The following is a 25,155-nucleotide window of genomic DNA, read 5'->3' as shown; positions in this document are numbered from 1 at the left end:
TCGCGCCTGCTCAGCCATCCATCCCTCCCAGTGGGGTCTTCTGACCTCCTCATATCAGGCTCTTCCCCGCGGGAGCCCTCGGCGATTACCACTACCACTAACGGGTTTGCCCAGTAGTCACGACCTGGTCTCGGGGGGCTCCAAGTCCATCCCCACCATCAGGGGCCCTGGTGAACAAGCACCCTGGGACTTAGACTCCGTGCTCTGGGAACGACTATTTACTGGAGTGCTAGTGGTACCGCCTGGTGGTCCCTTACAGTACCAGAAGGCCATGACAGAGCCTCGAGGAGGACCCTCCCCGCTGGATTAAGTTTGTAGGCACCTGGCTACCTTGACGCAAGCTGTAAACGTATTTCAGGACAGGTGTTTACAGATTGAAAATTGGTTCCAGGCCTGCACGATATCTGCCCCTGCACCACAGGCCCCGGCCCCTGCACCTCCGCCCGTAGCGGCCCCTGAGCCTGCTTCAGGGGTCCCCGCATCACTTCCTATGGCCGAACCCCGGGTACCCCTACCGGAGCGTTTTCACGGGGACCGCACACGCTTCAGGTCGTTCCGTGAGTCCTGCCTTCTCTATTTTGAGTTACAACCTCGTACCTTTTTGACGGAATCAGTAAAGGTGGGGTTTGTCATCTCCCTCCTGCAGGGTGAACCCCAAGACTGGGCCCACCGACTGAGAGGGAACAATGACCCCCACCTAGGCTCAGTTAACAGTTTTTTTGACGCAATGGCCATCTTATATGATGACCCACAGTGGGCAGCTTCGGCCGAAGCAACCTTGTACACACTCCGACAGGGCCGACGGGTGGCGGAGGAGTACGCCTCTGATTTTAGGCATTGGATGGGGGACACACGCTGGAACGAGTTTGCCCTTGTGCACCAGTTCCGTATGGGCCTGTCAGAAGCCCTGAAAGACGAGCTTGCCCGGGTAGAAATTTTTTTTTTTTTTAAGTCCGCAAACGTGCAACTATAACGAAAAAACCCGTAAGTGTTCACAAAAAAAGTGCAAGTGCAAAACACCACACGAAAAAGTGCAGTTAGGGGTGTGCTGCGTCCTACCCCTAAAGGGGCTTGGACCGCTTACCCTGATCCCCCGGGGCACGAAGCTCCTGACGGGGACAAGGTTCCCAAGTGGTCCTCCTGGCCAAAAGTCCTGGTGGACCACCGTTCCCTATGCCCAGCCAAAGCCAGACATCCAGTACTAGGCAAGGGGACTTTCCCGAAGAAGAGTCCCCTAGGGATCAGGGGAGGAAGGAACCGTATGGCCACACATCCTCCCCCTAGACTTCAGGTAGAAATGCCTGAGGCGCTAGAAGACTTAATTGCACTAACCATCAAGATTGATCGTAGACTGCGGGAACGCAGGTTTGAGAGGTCCGGTCAGGGTCGCGGAGGTACCTGGGGGTCTTTCCAGGGTCCCAGCCAATCCACTAGGCCACAGTTCCTGAACCCACCACCGGAGGATACTCCTGAACCCATGCAGCTAGGCCTGGCGCGACCTAAGCTATCTCCAGAGGAACGCCAGCGCAGACGCTCCCAGAACCTATGCCTCTACTGTGGTGAAGCTGGTCACATGGTACGATTCTGCCCGCAGAAACTGAGTAAGTGCACCTCTTCTTCCTTATCTGTTGGCGATGTTCATTCTTCCCAATACTTAGTTGTGCCCCTCTCCTTTCAGCTTCCAGAAAGGACCGTGGAAGTGACAGCCATAATTGACTCGGGGGCATGCAGCTGTTTTGTAGATATTAATTTTGCTCACCAGCAGGGTATTCCCCTCCAACCAAAAGAAAAGGGGTTCAACATATTTCTGGCCAATGGGTCCCGGATAAGATCAGGGGTGGTTAACCAGGAGACCCCTTCCATTGCTACCACCATTGCCAGCTAACACCAGGAACTCCTCCAATTGGATGCCATCGCATCACCCCTTTTTCCAGTCATTCTGGGGCTTCCATGGTTACGGGCTCATAACCCCCAGATTGACTGGGAAACCAGGGTAGTCTCGTTCCCTTCCCCATACTGTCGGGAACACTGCCGCACTTCGGGCCCGGGGGTTCCCCAGGTCCTCGTGTGCTCAGAAGGGGATGCCGACTTAAGGCAAGTCATTCCTGCAGCCTACCATGAATTCCTTGATGTATTCAGTAAACAGGGAGCAGATACTCTACCCCCCCACCGCCCGTATGACTGTCCTATCGACCTGTTACCTGGCTCGGAGATCCCTTTTGGGTGGATCTTCCCCCTTTCGGAGCTCGAATTGGGGGCCCTGAGGGAATACATTGAGGACAGCCTGCAGAAGGGATTCATCCGCCCCTCTACCTCTCCGGCAGGGGCAGGGATTTTCTTTGTAGAAAAAAAGGACAAGACCTTGAGACCATGTATTGATTACCGGGAATTGAATAGAGTTACAATCAAAAAACCGTTACCCCCTGCCGTTGGTACCAGAGTTATTTCAGAGTTTAAAGGCGGCAGTGGTGTTCATGAAACTGGACTTAAGGGGAGCATACAACCTGGTTCGCATAAGGGAGGGGGACGAGTGGAAAACGGCATTCCGCACCCGCTTTGGCCACTTCGAATATCTGGTCATGCCGTTTGGTCTGTGCAATGCACCGGCCACCTTCCAACACTTTGTGAACGATATTTTTAGGGACTTCCTGGATTTCTTTGTTATCGTCTACTTAGACGATATTTTGATTTTTTCACCTTCTCTGGGGGAGCACAGGGTTCATGTAGCAAGGGTATTAGGGCGGTTGCGGCAGCACGGCTTATACGCCAAAGCTGACAAATGTTGCTTTGAACAGTCTAGTATTACTTTTCTGGGTCTGATTATCTCCACCGCGGGGGTCGCAATGGACCCTCAGAAAGTCTCTGCAATACTGGATTGGCCTGAACCCACAGACAGGAAGGGTGTCCAATGGTTTGTCGGGTTCGCAAACTTTTACCGCAAGTTCATCAAGAACTTCTCGGGTCTGGTCTCCCCCATTACTCAGCTAACCAAGCTTGGAACTCGATTCAGGTGGACGCCGGAGGCGCAGGAAGCTTTTGAAGCTTTGAAGAAGCTATTCACTTCGGCACCCATCCTGGGTCACCCCGATGCCGCCTTACCCTACATCTTGGAGGTAGATGCATCAGAGAATGCGGTAGGTTCCATCCTATCCCAGCGAAATGGCACCAGGGAATTGCTCCACCCTGTGGCATTTTTCTCCCGGAAACTCACCCAGGCGGAAAGGAACTACGATATCGGCGATCGTGAACTTCTGGCTATTAAGACAGCGTTAGAGGAATGGAGGTACCTGCTGGAAGGTGCCTCACACACCATCTTGATATTTACGGATCATAAGAATCTGGAGTACCTGAGGACCGCCAAACGCTTACGCCCACGACAGGCGAGATGGGCACTGTTCTTCTCAAGATTCAATTTCCACATTATATACAAAAAATACGAAGCCAGATGCGTTGTCACGCATGTACGAGGACGCCAAGGAGGTCCCAGCGCCCGATACTATCCTGTCTTCGGGAAACTTCTTGGCGCTCCAGACGGACCTTCGTTCCAAGATAATGGAGGCATCCACGGCCATACCCATCCCAGCCGGGGTGCCCCTACAGAACAAGGGGGGACTCCTGTGGAAGGAAGATCGGATTGTGGTGCCAGAGGAAATCCGAACCCTGGTCTTGGGCCATTGCCATGACCACCCGATGGCAGGGCACTTTGGGTCGGCCAAGACCTTAGAGCTCCTCCGACGCTCCTTCTGGTGGCCTGACATGGCAAAAGATTGCAAACACTACGTTAACTCCTGCATCACCTGCCAGAGGAACAAACTATCAAGGTGCAAGGCTTGGGGTCTTATGCAGCCTTTACCGATTCCCGAACGGCCTTGGCAGAAAATTTCAATGGATTTCATAGTCGAGCTCCCACCTTCACGAGACCACACAGCAATTCTTGTGGTCGTGGACCATTTATCTAAGATGGCCCACTTTATACCATTAAGGAAGACTCCGTCAGCAGCCGAAACTGCGCGAGTATTCATTCAAGAGATTGTAAGACTGCACGGGGTTCCTGAAGACATTGTCTCAGACCGAGGGGTTCATTTTACCTCAAGATTTTGGAGGGCTCTGTGTAAAGCTCTGAACATCCAACTGTCCCTCTCCTGCATTCCACCCTCAGTCCAATGGACAGACCGAGAGAACCAACCAGACTCTGGAGCAATACCTGCGCTGCTATACATCTTTTGCTCAGGATGACTGGATACCACTTCTACCCTTGGCGGAATTCGCGTACAACAACGCGTGCCATTCGGCAACGGGGCAGTCCCCGTTCTTTTCCAATTATGGGTTAACCCTACCTTCCTCCCGGACTTGGTCCCTGAATGCCCAATTCCAGCAACACAGGATACATTGACGTTCTTCTCCTCGAACAACAAGAAGCTACAGGAAGCCATCATTCGGGCCCAAGAAGACTACAAGAGGGCATTTAACAAGAGACGAAGGGGAGATCTGGTGTTGCGACCCGGAGAGAAGGTTTGGTTGTCTACTTCCAACTTAAAAATGCTTTGCCCCTCAAAGAAATTAGGCCCTAAATTTATAGGACCCTTTTGCGTTAAGCGGATGGTCAACGAGGTGGCCTACGAACTTGTCCTCCCTGACACACTCAAAATCCACCCAGTCTTCCATGTGTCCCTGCTGAAGCCAGTGGTCCCAGATGCCTTCCCTGAACGAGAATCTAGACCTCCGGAGGCCATATCGGTAGAAGGGGAAGAAGAATTTGAGGTGGAATCAATCCTGAAGTGCCGAAGGGGGGGGGGGGGCAGACCCAATTCCTAATCAAATGGAAGGGCTATGGCCCTGAGGACAATTCTTGGGAACCAGCCCATAATGTCCATGCACCTAGACTTGTCCGGAGGTTCTTTCGCAATCACCCGTGGTGGAGAGATCGGGTGGGCATCCGGAGGTTGTCCGTAGGGGGGGGGGCAATGTCAGGGATCCCCTCGATCCCTGCTGCGATGGTCCCGGCGCAGGCGCAGTGTGCCACCCTGTGCAGGGACTCGAGCATTAGGTCCGGGCCGGCCGCGGCGTTTGAGTTTCCGCATGCGCAGTAGAAGCCGCGGCCGCCTGCTGGGCACCAATGGCAGCGCAGGGCGGGATATTTAAATGACCCTGAGCTGTCATTCAGTGCCTTCTGGTCTTACCTGTATCCTGTATCTGCGAACCTGTGAATTGTAAGTTGCTGACCCGGATTGTGCTTTGACCACTGCTGTATTTCTCCTGCCCTGACCCTTGCTTTGCCTGACCTCTCTCTTGAATGCCTCCTATTGGATCTTACCTGCTGTTGCTGACCTGGCATGTGACCCGACTATTCTCTGCCCGCTGCCTTGTACCGTACCGTCCTCCCTGTCATATCAGGCTCTTCCCCGCGGGAGCCCTCGGCGATTACCACTACCGCTAACGGGTTTGCCCAGTAGTCACGACCTGGTCTCGGGGGGCTCCAAGTCCATCCCCACCATCAGGGGCCCTGGTGAACAAGCACCCTGGGACTTAGACTCCGTGCTCTGGGAACGCCTATTTAGTGGAGTGCTAGTGGTACCGCCGGGTGGTCCCTTACACTCAGAGCTAAAGAGACCCTAGGGGAATAATTGTCAAGAAGGAGATATTGCAAAATAAATTAATTAAATTTACTCTTTAAATAACGTCTGGAAAGCAGGCAATGCTGGTTACACTGAAATGACATCAGACATTTGAACATGGACATTCTCCTGTGGAACAAGATGTGAAAGGTAAATAAACTACTCTTGCATGTTTACAAGGCATTGTCTGACACAGACACTAACTGTTATAATAGGGAAAAATGCAGTGTTAAAAGAGTTTTATAGCTTTCTGCTTACCTAAACTAATGAGGAACAAACCTAAACCTTTCAATTCAGCTGATTCCCATTATTTCCAACCCAAGAAAGGTACACAATACAGCAGTGAACTGCTTGAAAAATCTCTGCAGATGACTTTGGAACTGTCTATATTACACTTTAATTAAAACAAAATAATTCAAACTCCCAAGGACCCTATTGTGAATTATAAGTTTAAAATATCAAGACACGTTTTAATTTATATATCTGTAACAGCATGCTGTTGCTGAGTCATGCAGGGAATCCATAGATTAAAATGTAAAAGTAATTTAAATACATAATTCCTCCTTGTAATGCCTATGAAATGTGTTGGCCTTGGGCCCTTTGTTTCTTGGGTAATTTTTACAATAAAGCATTGTTGCCCAAATGCCAGGAGCATGAAAAGTGACTAATGTCATTTTTCTATGCCAAAGGAACACAGTCACAAGATATTCTGCTTAGAGTAAAATAAAAACTTGTTTATGGAATTGAACGTGTTTATGACATCCAGTAATGTCCCATTAGAAGATAAGAACCTATTTAAAGATGTCTACTTGCTTTTGAAGTTAGAAATCTTTAAGTGTAGGGTAGATGAGAAGAAGTTTGGGGTAGATGAAAAGAGGTTTAGGATTGATAAGAAGCTGAACTGAAGCAAAAGTTTGACTTTTCAGATAACGATGTGGAATGTTCTGTTATCCTCACGGAAGCTTTCTGCTAGCTCCTCCTGTGGTGGGTGTGGCACTCGCCCACTATTGGAAAGCTTCCAGAAAAATGGTTTAAAAGCTGGGAGTCCAAGCGAGATTGATTAGGAAGCCATTCCACGCATGATGGGACGCTCTGACACTGGGAAGGCTATAAGGACTCATCAATTGGTCGCGCTTACGGCTTCCCTCATGACCCCCTGGGCATTATGGTTCCGATGGGATTTGTTCTTTCCAGCTTCTAACATAGCTTTGGTAATGTATTAATTCTATGCTGTGAGGCTGTCAAATGATCTGTCTATTTCATGCTGTAATGCTCACATTATTATTGGTGTGTGATATTATGCAGATTGTGATGACTATAAGATATATCCTCCTGTGTGTCATGTGATAATAAAAGTGGAGGTTTTGACAGTCAAGAATATTGCAGTTGGATTCTGTTATTTCTTGGAGTGCCAAGTGAATGCTATGATGTGCCAGGGCAGGTATTCATTTGGCAGAGGGTCTTTCACATGCGTAGAATATGTAATGGTATACAGTAAATGCTGATTAAAAGTACCTTGTTTGATTGATGTGTGTATATGACTTACTTTTAGTTATTGCACCCAGCATTCACTGGCGGATGTAGTGACATCTTATTTAATTGTACAAATTTATTTTCTTGAACAATCAAGGTGCACTGTATACAGGGCCAGATCTAGTCTGTCTGATGTGGGGGTGCAAAAATGTCAGGGGGACATAGGAAGTGAAGTTTTCAGGGTAGTGTACAGGAGGGCAACAGGGCAGAGGATAGGGTTGACAGCCTGTATGGCAGTGTACAGAGGCCGTTAGTTTTTAGGGCAGTGTACAGGGGTTAGCAGAACAGAGGACAGTGGTCAGCAGGATGGAGGATAGGAGTAAGCAGTGCAGAGGACATTGGTCAGCAGGGCAGAAGACAGTGGTAAGTAGAGAAGAGGATGCTCAACAGATCTACTCTTCCCCAAATAGCACACAACTGGGATCGGATTCCCTCCACACAATATGTAGCTGGGTACTGAAGCTGCCAATCCAATCTGGGAATTGCATAAATCAGAACTGCAACAAAGCAGCCAGCTACAAATTGTGCAGATTGAGGCTATGTCTGTTAGGGAATCCAATCTCAGCCATATGGGGAGGAGATCTGTTAAGTGTGTAGTGCAGGCAGTGCTGGGACAAGGTCATCTAGCGCTCAGGGCAAAGGTGACAAACTGCTCACCCCCAATGTGTAAGCATCATGTCTCAGCAGACATTTCCCTGCCCTAAAAAACATCACAAATCAACATGCTCACCCCTAAGCATAAATTCTCTCTGCAAGCCTAAATTCTCCCCAAACAAAAATGCAAAATTCTGCCTCCTCCCATTCCAAACCCCCTCCCAGCACAAATATTTGACCCCCAATCCAACCTTCCAGCTCAAATCCCATCCAATTCCCCTAAAACCTCCCCCATCTAAAAAAAAAAAATCACTGGATATGGAGTATTCCCCCTGCGCTCAATATGTATATACTTAATGCTAAGCAGCTAACACCCAGATCCTTTACCTGTAGGTGAACAAACAACTGAACAATATAAATGGTGTAGCGCTACATATGCTATCAAATAAATAAATAGAAATATAAAATGAAAAATAACAAATGGTGATCATAAGTGAATTCACATAAAAGTCCAATTGGACCCGATCAGTGACCTATATACTATAAGTGATCTGCATACACATAAACGAAAACAACAAACTCCTCCAAATCCCTGTGGCGTGATAAAACCAATAGTGTCCACAGTGATTTCCAAATAATGGGAAAAAACAACTAAATACAATAGTGCTGAACTGTGTATATTGTGAATTCCAAATGCGGGATATAATTCAGTGAAAAATGTGCTGAAACTGAAAACGTATTCTTATAATAAATAAATAAACACATAAAAAACCAATCAATATGTGAACAAATCAATAAAAAAGTCCAATAATGTGAAAAACAATTTAGGTGTTTTCACTGCTCCAGAGCATGCAATATGTGCAGTGTGTGTGCAAAGCCCATCTGAAAGCCTCCTTTAATGCAAGATGTACGTCACCACGTTGGACAACATGGTGACGTATATCAGGCGGAACGCCATCTTGGTACACCCTGGATTCATGCAGTACACCCATTCCATGTGGTGTAAAGGCTGTTTGTATACCATCCAAATGTGAGTGCATTTTTTTGGGAATATTAAAGCTACCAGCATGGAATAAAACATGTAACACTATGGAGATTGTTTTTTTGTTGTTTCATAAGCTACATTTGCTAAGTTAGTTGGTGTATATGGTTAGTTGGTGTATATACCTACTAACCAGTGGAAGCCAGTTCATTGTTACTGTATATGGCCAGTGGAACTAAGCCCCAAGAGATCGGGCTAAAGGGGTGCGCATTCAGGAAGGATCCAGGAGAGATCCAAAAGGCACATTGGTCCTTTGGGGCCGCAGGCTTGAGGTGAGAGGCCATTTCAACCATTGAAGGAGGCATTCAGATGGGCTGTGCACACACACTGCACATATTGCATGCCCAAGAGCAGTGAAAACACCTAAATTGTTTTTCACATTATTGGACTTTTTTATTGATTTGTTCACATATTGATTGGTCTTTTTTATGTGTTTATTTATTATAAGAATACGTTTTCAGTTTCAGCACATTTTTCACTGAATTATATCCCGCATTTGGAATTCACAATATACACAGTTCAGCACTATTGTATTTAGTTGTTTTTTCCCATTATTTGGGAATCACTGTGGACACTATTGGTTTTATCCCACCACAGAGATTTGGAGGAGATTGTTGTTTTCGTTTATGTGTATACAGATTACTTATAGTTAGAGATGAGCGAAGTATTCAAAAATTCGATTCGACTGATTCGGCGAATTCGTGGAAAAATTTTGATTCGAGTCGAATATATTCGCTGCGAATTTAACTTATAAAAAGGGTGTTTCTAGGCTTCAGAGAGCCTTTATATTAGTGCAAAACACTGTACCTTTAATTTAAATGCCCTTGGAGTCTGCTGGGGAAGAGAAATATTACTGACAGTCAGTATGACATGCAGATGAGTGCCGTCGATCTTAGAATCACCGCACACTTCACTCATTTGGGCAGTCACGGGGCCAAAACCAGAGTGTGGAGCCACAGTGTGGCGGTGGAGGCAGCAGCAATGGGAGGCCATACAGCACCCTATGACAAAAATGGAAACCACCAGCAGTGTGAGGAGACCTGAAAGTGGCACATGGCAGAGTGTGGCGATGGAGACAGCAGCAATGGGAGGCCGTACAGGGACCCATGACACACTCTGGACCTGGCAGCAGCATGAGGAGGCGGTACAGGGGCCCATGACAGATTACGGGCCTGGCAGCAGCATGAGGAGTTGGTACGGGGGCCCATGGCAGATTACGGGCTTGGCAGCAGCAATGGGAGGCCGTACAGGGACCCATGACACACTCTTGACCTGGCAGCAGCATGGGGAGGCGGTACAGGGGCCCATGACAGATTACGGGCCTGGCAGCAGCATGAGGAGTCGGTACGGGGGCCCATGGCAGATTAGGGGCCTGGCAGCAGCTATGGGAGGCCCGTAATCTGCCAGCACCCTATGACAAAAAATGTAACACACCAGCAGTGTGAGGAGACCTGAAAGTGGCACATGGCAGAGTGTGGCGATGGAGACAGCAGCAATGGGAGGCCGTACAGGGACCCATGAGAGACTCTGGACTTCGCAGCAGCATGAGGAGGCGGTATAGGGGCCCATGGCAGATTAGGTGCCTGGCAGCAGCTATGGGAGGCCCGTAATCTGCCAGCACCCTATGTCAAAAAAATTGAACACACCAGCAGTGTGTGAGGAGACCTGAAAGTGGCACATGGCAGAGTGTGGCGATGGAGACAGCAGCAATGGGAGGCTGTACAGGGACCCATGAGAGACTCTGGACTTCGCAGCAGCATGAGGAGGCGGTATAGGGGCCCATGGCAGATTAGGGGCCTGGCAGCAGCTATGGGAGGCCTGTAATCTGCCAGCACCCTATGATAAAAAATGGAACACACCAGCAGTGTGAGGAGACCTGAAAGTGGCACATGGCATGAGACACTGTGGACCTGGCAGCAGCATGAGGAGGCGGTACAGGGGCCCATGGCAGATTAGGGGCCTGGCAGCAGCTATGGGAGGCCCGTAATCTGCCAGCACCCTATGACAAAAAATGGAACACACCAGCAGTGTGAGGAGACCTGAAAGTGGCACATGGCAGAGTGTGGCGATGGAGACAACCCACCGACTGTTTTGCTCGCTGCCAAGCTGCCACCCTCTTCTCCTGATGATGCGGAAGCAATAGCCTGATGACGACGAGGCTGCCAAGTGCGATCAGCCTCATCATCATCAATTAGGGTCTCCGCCTCACTACTAGCCCCCTCGGCTGCGTGTGGGTCAGGAGACAGACCTGTCTCTAGACCGGCTACCGAGCCACTCTCCTCGCCACTACTTCTTCGCCTGGCTGCTGAAGAGGCGGATGTCTCCCCCCGTTCCTGACCGCCCTCTGTTAGCTCTTCCTCACTGTACTGGATGACACCGGGAGCACTGGCCTCTGGCTGCGAATAGTGCTGCCTCGACCCCTTCCTCTGCTGCCACGTCTGCTCGCTCCTAAAACATTGCCTCCTCTGCCACTCCTCTGCATGTTGTCTGACATACTCTTTAATTCAACGATTTTGTGTCCCTGAGTAACAATTCTGTGTCTGTCCCTGAGTAACAATTCTGTGTCCCTGAGTAACGTTTCTGTGGCCCTAAGTAACAGTTCTGTGGCCCTCAGTAACAATTCTGTGTCCCTCAGTAACAATTCTGTGTCCCTCAGTAACTATTCTGTGTCTGTCCCTGAGTAACAATTCTGTGTCCCTGAGTAACAATTCTGTGTCCCTCAGTAACAATTCTGTGTCCCTCAGTAACAATTCTGTGTCCCTCAGTAACAATTCTGTGTCCCAGAGTAACAATTCTGTGTCTGTCCCTGAGTAAGAATTCTGTGTCTGTCCCCGAGTAACAATTCTGTGTCCCTAAGTAACGTTTCTGTGGCCCTAAGTAACGTTTCTGTGGCCCTAAGTAACGTTTCTGTGGCCCTCAGTAACAATTCTGTGTCCCTGAGTAACAATTCTGTGTCTGTCCCTGAGTAAGAATTCTGTGTCTGTCCCTGATTAACAATTCTGTGTCCCTGAGTAACGTTTCTGTGGCCCTAAGTAACAGTTCTGTGTCCCTCAGTAACAATTCTGTGTCCCTCAGTAACAATTCTGTGTCCCTCAGTAACAATTCTGTGTCTGTCCCTGAGTAACAATTCTGTGTCTGTCCCTGAGTAACAATTCTGTGTCCCTGAGTAACGTTTCTGTGGCCCTAAGTAACAGTTCTGTGGCCCTCAGTAACAATTCTGTGTCCCTCAGTAACAATTCTGTGTCTGTCCCTGAGTAACAATTCTGTGTCTGTCCCTGAGTAACAATTCTGTGTCCCTCAGTAACAATTCTGTGTCCCTCAGTAACAATTCTGTGTCCCTGAGTAACAATTCTGTGTCCCTGAGTAACAATTCTGTGTCTGTCCCTGAGTAAGAATTCTGTGTCTGTCCCTGAGTAACAATTCTGTGTCCCTAAGTAACGTTTCTGTTGCCCTAAGTAACGTTTCTGTGGCCCTAAGTAACGTTTCTGTGGCCCTAAGTAACGATTCTGTGGCCCTCAGTAACAATTCTGTGTCCCTCAGTAACAATTCTGTGTCCCTGAGTAACAATTCTGTGTCTGTCCCTGAGTAAGAATTCTGTGTCTGTCCCTGAGTAACAATTCTGTGGCCCTAAGTAACGTTTCTGTGGCCCTAAGTAACGTTTCTGTGGCCCTAAGTAACGATTCTGTGGCCCTAAGTAACATTTCTGTGGCCCTAAGTAACGTTTCTGTGGCCCTAAGTAACGGTTCTGTGTCCCTCAGTAACAATTCTGTATCCCTCAGTAACAATTCTGTGTCTGTCCCTAAGTAACAATTCTGTGGCCCTAAGTAAAGTTTCTGTGGCCCTAAGTAACGTTTCTGTGTCCCTAAGTAACGATTCTGTGGCCCTAAGTAACGTTTCTGTAGCCCTAAGTAACGTTTCTGTAGCCCTAAGTAACGTTTCTGTGGCCCTAAGTAACGTTTCTGTGGCCCTAAGTAACGGTTCTGTGGCCCTCAGTAACAATTCTGTGGCCCTCAGTAACAATTCTGTGTCTGTCCCTAAGTAACAATTCTGTGGCCCTAAGTAACGTTTCTGTGGCCCTAAGTAACGTTTCTGTGGCCCTAAGTCACGATTCTGTGGCCCTAAGTAACGTTTCTGTGGCCCTAAGTAACGTTTCTGTGGCCCTCAGTAACAAATCTGTGTCCCTCAGTAACAATTCTGTGTCTGTCCCTAAGTAACGTTTCTGTGGCCCTAAGTAACGGTTCTGTGGCCCTAAGTAACGGTTCTGTGGCCCTCAGTAACAATTCTGTGTCCCTCAATAAAAATTCTGTGTCTGTCCCTAAGTAACAATTCTGTGGCCCTAAGTAACGTTTCTGTGGCCCTAAGTAACGATTCTGTGGCCCTAAGTAACGTTTCTGTGGCCCTAAGTAACATTTCTGTGGCCCTCAGTAACAATTCTGTGTCCCTCAATAACAATTCTGTGTCCATCCTTAAGTAACAATTCTGTGGCCCTAAGTAACGTTTCTGTGGCCCTAAGTAACGATTCTGTGGCCCTCAGTAACAAATCTGTGTCCCTCAGTAACAATTCTGTGTCTGTCCCTAAGTAACAATTCTGTGGCCCTAAGTAACGTTTCTGTGGCCCTAAGTAACTATTCTGTGGCCCTCAGTAACGATTCTGTATCCCTCAGTAACAATTCTGTCTGTCCCTGAGTAACAATTCTGTGTCCCTAAGTAACGTTTCTGTGGCCCTAAGTAACGTTTCTGTGGCCCTAAGTAACGATTCTGTGGCCCTAAGTAACGTTTCTGTGGCCCTAAGTAACGTTTCTGTGGCCCTTAGTAACAATTCTGTGTCCCTCAATAACAATTCTGTGTCTGTCCCTTAGTAACAATTCTGTGGCCCTAAGTAACGTTTCTGTGGCCCTAAGTAACGTTTCTGTGGCCCTAAGTAACGTTTCTGTGGCCCTTAGTAACAATTCTGTGTCCCTCAATAACAATTCTGTGTCTGTCCCTTAGTAACAATTCTGTGGCCCTAAGTAACGTTTATGTGGCCCTAAGTAACGTTTCTGTGGCCCTCAGTAACAATTCTGTGTCCCTCAATAACAATTCTGTGTCTGTCCCTAAGTAACAATTCTGTGGCCCTAAGTAACGATTCTGTGGCCCTCAGTAACAAATCTGTGTCCCTCAGTAACAATTCTGTGTCTGTCCCTAAGTAACAATTCTGTGGCTCTAAGTAACGTTTCTGTGGCCCTAAGTAACGGTTCTGTGGCCCTCAGTAACAATTCTGTGTCCCTCAATAACAATTCTGTGTCTGTCCCTAAGTAACAATTCTGTGGCCCTAAGTAACGTTTCTGTGGCCCTAAGTAACGATTCTGTGGCCCTCAGTAACAAATCTGTGTCCCTCACTAACAATTCTGTGTCTGTCCCTAAGTAACAATTCTGTGGCCCTAAGTAACGATTCTGTGGCCCTCAGTAAAAATTCTGTGTCTGTCCCTAAGTAACAATTCTGTGGCCCTAAGTAACTTTTCTGTGGCCCTAAGTAACGATTTTGTGGCCCTCAGTAACAAATCTGTGTCCCTCAGTAACAATTCTGTGTCTGTCCCTAAGTAACAATTATGTGGCCCTAAGTAATGATTCTGTGGCCCTCAGTAACAAATCTGTGTCCCTCAGTAACAATTCTGTGTCTGTCCCTAAGTAACAATTCTGTGGCCCTAAGTAACGTTTCTGTGGCCCTAAGTAACGATTCTGTGGCCCTCAGTAACAATTCTGTATCCCTCAGTAACAATTCTGTCTGTCCCTGAGTAACAATTCTGTGTCCCTAAGTAACGTTTCTGTGGCCCTAACTAACGATTCTGTGGCCCTAAGTAAACGTTTCTGTGGCCCTATGTAACGTTTCTATGGCCCTAAGTAACGATTCTGTGGCCCTAACTAACGTTTCTCTGTCCCTAACTCTCTCCCTGCATACAGCCAGGTCTGCCTCTGTTGAATGACTGGAGGCAAATGGAGAATTCTAAAATGGCCGCCATTTATAGCTCGACCATTACACTGTGCTGGCTGGCTGGCTGCTGATTGGCTAATGCGATCACATGTCATGAATGAATGCATTATGGGTCAGCGCGCCTTGTCTGCGCACCTTCCCAGACATCCCCGCTCCGTCGCCGCACATGTCGCCGCCATTTTAGGAAAAATTTCGATTCGCGCATCCGAAATCTGCTTATTTTCGGATTCGACGCGAATCGAAATTTTCCTAATATTCGAAACGAATTCCACTTCGCCTACTTCTATTCGCTCATCTCTACTTATAGTATATAGGTCACTGATCGGGTCCAATTGGACTTTTGTGTGAATTCACTTATGATCACCATTTGTTATTATTCATTTTATATTCATTTATTTATTTATTTGATAGCATATGTAGCGCTACACTATTTAAAAAAATCACCCCTAGCACACACCATCTTCCTCCCAAATCCCCCTTTCTAGCACAAATCCTCCTAAATACCTCCTTCTAGCACAACCCCATCCAAGTTACCCTTTCCAGCATAAATCCCTGCCCCCAGATAATTCCCCTCTCTGAGCAAAAATCCTTTCTCCCTCCATTCTCCCTCCTAGCACAAATATTCCCCAGTCCTGCCTCTTAACACATTACCTGCCAGCCCCCATTCCTCCTTCTAGCACAAATCCCCTCCATTTACTTCTCCCAGTACAAACAGCCCCCCTCCCCCAATCTTACAGCGGGAACTAAAGGAGTAGTGAGGTGATTCTGGCTGTGCTGTGCTCCCCCATTCTTTCATAACAGCGCTCCCTTATATCACACTGTAGCCAGTATGATTACCCACCCCCCATCTCCTCCAAGGACTGCTCATCTCCCAGAAATGCAGGTAGTTGATGGGTAATCATACTGTGTACAGTCTGATGTAAGTGCGATCCTCCTTTGTCATCTACTGTATGGAGGGGTGTTGTTATGACAGGAGGGGGAGAGAACAGCACAGCCAACACCTCCTCCCTTCTCTCTTCTTATTGCCACTAACACTTCTCCTGTCGAGACTTTATTGTTTACATTACTTCACTGTGCCAGGCTGCTCACCACGCTCCCTTGTCCCAGCTAGGGATGGAGGGAGGAGCTCAGGTGGTGGGGGCACAGTGTCCTTGGGGTGGTGGCTTGAGGGGCCACTGCCACCTTAGCATCCCCCCTAAATCCAGCCATGACTGTATACATGTCAGGGAAGGGTATGATCCCATGCATTCAGTATTTAAAAAGGTATGTTTGGCATCTATTGTAGGAGTACAAGGCAACAATTCCACCAAAAGGCCTATAGTGATGCCACTTGCATCATAGTATCTCTGGATATACCTCTGCCATACACCAGGGCTTTTTTAATAATAGAAATAAAGCTTACTCAATTGGCAATATATTGATTAAAATGGAATCCTCTGGCTTGAGTCTCTGTGATGCATCTGATATAACCTTACACTCCAGAGTGCATTATTTCTGTTGGGGGCATCCTCTACCCTCAATCTCTTCTCCATCTCACTTAGTCTTAGATGGAAATGATCTTTATCGCTCAGTTGACTGCTTGCAACCAATCTAAAAACATAAAAATAATGGAAACTATTGAAACTAAGTAACTTATTTCTGTCAGTGGGTTTGGAATAGATGTCTGTAACCAGCTAATTCAAAATGTATACCTGGCGGTGGATTGATAGCTTTGAATCTCTTCATCTGAAAGAACTTAATCTGAAAGAAGAATTTGATTATGATTATGGCCCTACTCCCCACCCTCCCATCGGCACATTATGTTCGATAGTCTGGTAAATGTGCACATGCGACAAAGAGCTCTGCCCAGTCTTTGAGACCTGACAGAGCCCTTCGGCACACTAGGTTGCAGACTTACTTTACTGCGTCATCTTTGCACACTTGCAAATGGAAACCCGCATATGGCAAATGAGCCAAAGATCTCTGCCAGGTCTTGTAGCCCAACAGAGCCCTTGTGCACACATGCACAACGTCATTGTAACCTGGGCAAAAAAGGAGGAAGTGCTGACCTGCAGCACAATAAATCAAAAGCACACAAACATCCATTTGTGATAGATGGAGGGGGATGGAGCCAAGTGGATCCAAACTAAAGCTGAGCAAACTTATGAAAAGTTTGATAAATTGTGGTTTGACCAAACTTGTAAAAAATGTTCAAAGCTCCAAAATCTAATAGTTTTTTTTAAACAGAAGTCCGATTGAAATAAAAATGGATTTCCCATGGAAAGATCAGAAAAAGAAAAGGCAGAATGGCTTGGGAAGCTCATGGCAAACATTTCATAATGTTTTATGAATTTTGCATGAAGAGAATTTTAACATGTACTGGTGACATACAATGCGTTAAAAACAGTTGCATATACTGTGGTCCAGAATTATTTGCCAAAGAACAATGGTTGCACAAGAAAGGGGAAATAAATATGTGTAGAAATGGTACCTATTCTTTCTAAGAGCAATGTGTACATATACTGTATTGAGACAGAAGTTTAAACATCATATGGGTACTAAAGCCTGAGAAACTTGACTCTCCAACATAGCCCTATGAGTTACATGTGCAAAGCTCTCAAACCATAGCCGTTACTTGACCAACCATAGTACCTGAAATAGAATTAATCTGAATAAATCAGCACAAAAATTAGAAAGGAAAGATTCCTTTAACCACCTCATTTGTGTGGATTTAGATATCTGTCAATTTTTTTTTCAGTCTACTGATACGGAAAAAAAAATGGCCTAGCTATGGCCAGTTTAAGGGTGCTTAGGAACAACAGAAGCAAATATAAGGCAGAAACAGCCCTTGCAGCATTTTTTGTTCCCTTTCTCCCAGGAGTCTTTTAGTAACCTGAATTGCAAAATATAATCAATTTTAACTGACATTTAGCCGTCTGAATCCATCCAATTGTTTCAAATTTATCATTAACGGAAATTCACAAGCAACTCTAATCCAAACCTATACTCAACTCACAATTCCTAAAGCTGTCGAAAAACATGGATTGAAACCAATCTCTGAATAACATCAGGGCAAATTATTATGTTTTACTAATGTTAATGCTTTATGTAGTAAAATAAAGGAAAGTAAACAATTTTCTTTGTTAAAAAAGAGAAATTGAATTCCTTGCATTTCATTTTCAATTTCTTCAGTACTTACTCTGTACAGGTGAAGTCATCTACATAAGGACGTTCTAATAAATTATAAACTCCATCGTGAATGGGAAAGATGCCTCCAAGCATAATATCTCCAGGTTTTCGAGCCACAGCATGTTTGTTGGAACGACAGGAAAGTGCAAATCCAAAGAGAGAAGAAAGGGTGATTATGGAAAATATATAGCAAAACATATTTGCAGCGTGTATTCGTAGATCACACTTTCTGTATTCTGAAGAATGAGGCCATGTTGCCTGTCTGCTCGCATTTTATAGGACAGGCCTGGACGTTTTGAATAAGGGAGTGCCCAGGATAAAAAAAATAGTGATTTCAGAATTGCAAAACATAAATAACAAACTTGTTTTATTAATGATTTAGGTTAGGGCATTTCCATCAAGTTCATTCACTCTTAAAATCAATTTTTTCAGAGCAAGGTAAAACAAATCCTCTTGGGCATCTGAAGCTAGTGTTGTCACATTGAATCAAAAATAATCCTTCCTGACCCTATAAAGAAATTTGTATTTAAATATTCCCAGACTGTACGTACATTTGCTGTTAAAAAAAAGTTACTTGCTTTTTTTAAAATTCCTTTATTAAATTTGATACTACTACCTTGTAGTTAGCCATTTTACAGCTTAACTATTTTTAAGGGGCATATTTATAGAACAAAAGGTGTGACATTCACCAAATATTCACTGTAGCTGAATCAATCACTGTAGTTTAAAACACATGCATAAGGAAGATACACTTGCACTTGGTGAATGTTACATTAACTGTTTTAGAACTACACTCATTACTTAGCAGAGATTGTTGATCCAGAGAATATCCAATTTCCTCCTGGAGGATCATGAAAAATGTTTTTTTCCCCCTGGAGCAAAATGTTCCCTGCATCATTATGGGAAAGGGGGGGGGGGGCTTTTTTTTAATCAGCTTTGGGTGTAGGATTGTGTAAATAGAAATAAAATTATTAGTTTGTATTTTTTTTCTATTGGTTGGACTAGGTGGACTCGTGTCTTTTTTCAAATTAACTATTCAGTTATGTAATGGGAAAGAATCATGTTCTATACTGTAAATTCAGAAATTATATCTGCACCAATGAATAAGAGAACCCTCTTCTCCTAGTAGCTGTGTTAAAAATATCTAATGGTATTTAAACTCAGTAATCAAGAACATACAATGCTGGTCTGGTTCCTAAATGTATCCATAGTCACCTCACTAAGTGCAAATACCTACACTACCAGTCAAACGTTTTAGAACACCTCCATTTTTTCCATTTCTATTGAAATTTATGAAGTTTAATTTCTCAATGTACTCTGAAAGTAAGGCATAGGACACATAAACAATTGAACATAAAAAAGAAGTCATGGAATCATTTCCCTTAACAAAATGTAATCTAAGATTTTGACTCATCAAAGTAGCCATTTTGGCAGATATAACAGCCGAACAAACTTGTGGCATCCTTTCTACAGCGGAAATCAAATACTGTTCAGAAAGTTCTTTCCAACACTGTTGCAGAAGTTCCCACAAATGTGTTGCATTTGTAGGTTGCTTTACTTTCACCCTTCTGTCGAGTTCATCCCAAACCAGCTCGATGGGGTTTAAGTCTGGAGACTGTGCTAGTCATTCCAGGTAGTTCTGACACCACCTGGAGGTATGTTTTAGATCATTATCTTGCCGTAAGATGAACCACTTGCCAACTAGGTGTATTGCAGGGGCGGACTGACAACTCGTGGGGCCCCCGAGCAATAGGGGATCATGGGGCCCCTGTGTCCTTGCCCAAACTCAAAAAAGCCTATGAAAAAGGTACCAGGGGCATCTCATGGGGCCCCCTACTGACCCCGGGCCCTCGGGCAGTGCCCAAGTTTCCGAATGGTCAGTCCGCCCCTGGCAGGGGGGTATTGCATGGTGCTGCAAAATTCTGTGGTAGTAATCTTGGTTCTGGGAGCCATTCACTCTGTGTAAGTTGCCAACCCTGGATCCAGCAGAAGAGCCCCAGACAATCATGCTTCCTCCTCCATGTTTTACAGTTTGCATCTCAAATCGAGGAACTATCCTTTCACCTATTTGGCAACATACAAAAATCCTGTGTGATGAACTGAAGATCTCAAATTTTGATTTTACAGTCCATAAGACTTTATTCCAATCTTCAGTAATCCACGGTTGTGCTTCATGGCCTAGGCAAGCCTCTTTTTCTTATTTTGCCATCTTAGCAATGGCTTTCCTACAGCCATTCAACCTGTCAAACCTGCAGCTTGAAGTCTTCTTTTCACAGTTGAAACTGAGACTCACTTGCTTTGATCAGTGTTTAGCTGTGCTTGAAAATGTTGTTCTGTGAACCACCTGTCACGCAAGCTGTTGACTCTCAGAAGCTTGTCTTCTGATTCTATTGTGGCTTTAGGTCTGCCAGATCTCCTCTTGTTAGACTTTCTTTCAGTTTCCAATTACCTTTTGATGGTGTGGGAAACTGTATGCACTGTATTCTGGACTATCTCCTGCAGTACTACACTGTCCAAATATTGCTTAAGAGAGTGTATTAACACAGTCTGTTTACCTTTGTACCATTTCAGGTTATACACTGGACTTGAACTGTTTAACCACTTCAATACCGGGCACTTTTACCCCTTCCTGCTCAGACCAACTTTCAGCTTTCAGTGCTCTCACACTTTGAATGACAATTACTCAGTCATTAAAAACTGTACCCAAACTACAATTTTTATAATTTTTTTTTAGACAGAGCTTTCTTTTGGTGGTATTTATTCACCACTGGGTTTTTATATTTATAACATTTTGAAAATAAAACAAAGGCTTTTCTATTTCTATTATAACATTTTGCAAATAAATAGTTTTTCTTTAAAAATGTAGGCCATATTTTATACTTCTACATTTCATGGGTAAAAAAACCCAAATCAGTGTATATTATGTAGTCTTTGTGAAAGTTATCGCATCCTCAAGCTATTCATCACTGATGCTTGATCAATCCTGATTTACTGACTGCTACTGTATCTCATTTCTTGAGGTTCTAAAATGCCAAGACAATATAAATACCCCCCCAATTACCCCTTTTTGAGAATTGAACAGTCTAAAGTATTTAGTAAGAGGCATGGTAAGTTTTTTGAAGTTTTAATTGTCTCCCAAAATTCTTTGGAAAATGAAGAAATTAAATAAAATTATTCTTTTTTCCACACAATTTTCATATTAACAAGTTATTTCTCTCATACGGCATATGCATACTTGAAATTACACCCCAAATCACATTCTGTTACTCCTCTTGAGTATGGGGATATCACATGACATGTGTGAGACTTTTTCACAGCCTAGCCACACAGAGAGGTGCAACATTCAAGGAGCACCTTCAAGTGTTCTAGGGACATAAATTACACATCTACAGTAATTTCCTGACTACCTATTACATTTGTGAAGGCTCTAGAGCACCAGGACAATGGAAATACCCACAAAATTATGACAATTTGGAAAGAAAACGCTCCAATGTATATTCTATGAAACATAATGAGTCTTTAGAAAATGTTATTTTTTTTTCCACAAGATTTAAAAAAATGTGGAAAGAAAATGATTTTTTTTTTCTTTTACACAAAATTGTCAATTTACAAAATATTTCTAACACACAGCATGGACATAGCAACAATTACACCCCAAAATACATTCTGCTACTCCTCCTGAGTATGGTGATACCACATGTGTAAGACTTTATCACAGCCTAGCCACACAGAAAGGCACAACATCCAAGGAGCACCTTCAGGTGTTCTAGGGACATAAATTATACATTTAATTTCCTGATTTCCTATCACACGTTTGAAGTCCTCTGAGCACCAGGACAACAGAAGATTGCTTATAAAGCAACTATTTTCTGACTACTTAAAGTAAATGTAAACCCGTTAGGAAAATGTTGTGAATATAAGTAATACAGTATTTCCAGTTATTTAACAAGATTTACATGCCAAAAGCTTTTTCAATGCTTTAAAAAATAAAGGCAAACAATACAAGTGCAATACAATTCAAGACAAGAGGTTTAGAAGGGTCCGGTTTTTAAGAGCTTACAATCTAAAAGGGAAAGGAAAGTGACACCCAAGGTAATAATTGTGAAGGATGAGCTGATAAAGAAAGTGAAAGTTCAGTGTCTAGGCAGAGATGAGCTTTTAGGGATTGACTAATAGCAGACAGAGTAGGAAAAACTGGTTGGGATAGTAAATTCTAGAGGATGGGAGAAGTTTGGCTCTGGAGAAGTCCTGAAGATGTACATGAGAAGAGGTGATGAGGGAAATGGAAAGCAGGTCTTGGGAGGAATGAAGAGGATGGTTTGAGTGATAATTTGAGGCAAGGATGGTGATATAGATAAGGGCAAAGTTGTGGAAGGCTTTGTATTTTGTTAGTATTGTAAATTTTATTAGGTGGGTGAGGGGAAGCAAGTAGGAGGATTAATAGAGAGTGTGGTGGACACTGCGGGGCTGGTAAGGTAAATGATCCAGGCAGCAACATTCATGATAGACTGAAGCATGTGTAGCTGAGAGATAGCACACAGTAAGAGCAATTTATTTTAAAGGCAACAATACAAAAAATGAGGTTTTACCAACACTTTACTAATTGTGGTAGAGTTTGTTCTCTGTAGGGCTAATTTAGGGCTGATTAGGGTTGATATTACTACTGCTGCTATATATGAATGTTTCCTGCTCAGGCTGGTTGTTCAGAAAAATCAAAAAATGGCCACTGCCCCAGTCTATAACTGGCCTATAACTGGCCTTCACAGCAAGGAGCACATGGAAGGGCAACGCGTGTCAAACAACAAAAAAGAAAAATTCCCAGCTGGGAACGTTTCTGTTTTGTTGCTTGACATGCTTCGCCCTTCCATGTGCTCCTTGCTGTGAAGGCCAGTGATAGACTGGGGCAGTGGCCATTTTTTGTACTGTTGAATTGCTGGTTGAGAGGGCGCACTGGACAACTTATCTGCCATTGTGCTACATGCTGGGTGTCCAGTGCACTCCTGTACCTTTAAGGAGGGGTGGGCTCCCTTAGGTCCATTTGCCCTTGGTCTATCCATTAAATACATGTTCCTATACTATATGGGCTCTTAAAATTGGAGAGTTAGGAACTACAAAATACTGACGTGCTGTCACAAGGCTCTGTAGTTTACACATGTATTTGCAAATGTGTGCTAAATAAACCCCTGTTTTTAATGCCTACTGTTAGACAGGTTAATTTGGTTTGTTTGCAGGCTGGCTGGCAAATTAGAGATGGGAATTTTTCTTTTTTGTTGGTTGTTAAGAAACCAGTGGCTGTTGGAGTTCTAACAAACAGTGACCAGGGGCAGTGTAACGGACATGTAAAATTTATTGTAACGGACATGTAAGATTTGAGTGGAAATATGGTATCATAGCCATGACAGGTTGAGAAGATTAGATTATGTCAGGCCCTTTCATTGCAAAGGTGTGTGCAGGAACAGTCTGGTCATTAAGGATGTACATTGAGCCCCCTGGGCAGTAGGGAAATGAATAGAAGGTACAAACAAATGATCTGGGATCAGATGTGTATGTATACACAATTACTCCATAGGCCTTACAGACCCAATCATCATTTAGCATTAATTAGTCTAAAGCCATGTTCCTGGAGGTGACAACTTTTGTGTGTCAATCAGGTTATCACCTTCTAGGAAAACCAGTGACAGCAGACAGACTGTCTGCCTTAAGTGGAAAGCTCTATAGGCAATATTCACATCAAAGAAGTATGTTTAATCACTTATAAAAGCCAAAATATTAGTTGGAGAGAGATGGAAAAGCTTCCTTTGTGCAGGCCATTCTGTGTGCTACATTTACATATAAGAATCATATTTGTGGCTTGGGGAGGAAGCCAGGGAAATGCATGGAATGATTAGATGACGCGGGGGTGCGACAGTCTGATGGTGTTTGGTACTGTTGCGATCGGGCTGATGCGCTGGTGTCAGAAATCCAATCCCCGACTTGGTGTTCAGGCCAGTCTCGGCCCAATTGAACTTGGGCAGGTCCATACACAGTACCTCTTGTGGGCAGGTCAGGACCACCTCCCCCAGAGTCAATTGGCCGAAGACTAATGTCCCGCCCATGTCCAAATCGCCATAAATTGAACGCACGGACATTTGGACAGGGTGATCCGTACGGAGCTTGTTCGATTGACTAGCGGATTGCCGATTTCTGGCTTGCTCCAGCCGCAGGGTAAAGTGTTATTCTGTCTTTTATTCCCTTTTATTTTATAGTAATTAGTCATTTGTGTGTCTTCTTATATCTTTGTATTTGCTGTAACCTTTTATCTTTTGTACATATTTTATGCACTGCCCACTTTGGGAAATTAAATCTTAAAATTAATTAGTGAACTTCTGTGTACTTAAGCACGTGCTCATATCTTCGGAGAGATTAGATCAGAGAGACTAGATCGGAGAGATTAGATTGGGTTATATTATATTGTATTTTAGTGCCTTTAAAACGCTCGGTTAAGCTCATTGCCAATCTGTATGCAACTGCACTGTGAGTGGGCAGATTGCACGCAGATTGCAAAGGTAACAGATCTGCCAGGCGGAGATCTGTGTGTGTGTGGTGTCTCAACAGACCATTCTGCGGATAAACTGTTGGGTGGTGGCAGGCTACCTGTGTGGTGCGTCTGGTGTGGGGGTGTGTGGACAGTGGAAGGGTTATCAACACCGGGGTTCAAGCTAGGATAGCTGAAGGGACCTTTAGAAGGGTGTGTGATTACTAAGCTGGTCCTCAACTCTAATCAGGGCACCAGGTTGTATGTAAGATCGTATCTGCCAGTGTGTGGTTGACCAGCTGGATTGGAGTGGAGTCTCCATCCAGTGGTGGCCAGAGGTAGTGCGGGCTGTGAAAAGGTATCACGGCTGATCTTATATACGGTTTGAGATATTTAAGTGTAAATCCCCTTTATTCCCCCTCTTTACCACCCTGTCGCGGCTGCACGTGTGCGTCACGGTTAGCTAGTCGCTGTAGGCGTGGCGTGTGGTGGACACGTGACAGGGTGATCGTTTTAACGGAATCCTTGACAGTTGGCGGCAGCGTGCGGGATCTGCTTAGTACATTAGTGCATGGTTTATTCATTTAACCCATGTACTAAAGGTTGGAAGCTCGGTAGAAGTGACTGACCTACAGAAGCTCACTCAGTGCATAATTTTTGTTTTGTAGAAGACATACTTGGCTATTTGCTCCCCCCCCTTCTTTGTTTTTCTTTTCTA

General features: G+C 44.9%; 1 protein-coding gene across 1 annotated transcript in view; it reads right to left on the bottom strand.

Annotated features, from left to right (window-relative positions):
• Positions 1–18,121, bottom strand: part of LOC149455713 (G protein-coupled receptor family C group 6 member A-like) — a 77,752-nt gene extending 59,631 nt beyond the window's left edge. The window contains exon 1 of the mRNA XM_089686101.1: positions 17,934–18,121. Within this exon, the coding sequence (XP_089542227.1) occupies positions 17,934–18,121 (188 nt within the window). The remainder of the gene's footprint in view (positions 1–17,933) is intronic.
• Between the last annotated feature and the right edge of the window lie 7,034 nt (positions 18,122–25,155).

The sequence above is a fragment of the Staurois parvus genome, unplaced genomic scaffold, assembly GCF_062004578.1.
Source record: "Staurois parvus isolate SC_StPar_1 unplaced genomic scaffold, SC_StPar_1.0 ptg000390l, whole genome shotgun sequence".
In the NCBI taxonomy this organism is placed as follows: domain Eukaryota; kingdom Metazoa; phylum Chordata; class Amphibia; order Anura; family Ranidae; genus Staurois; species Staurois parvus.
Note: the sequence above shows the minus strand (reverse complement) of the source record. Positions and strands in the feature narration are given on the sequence as shown.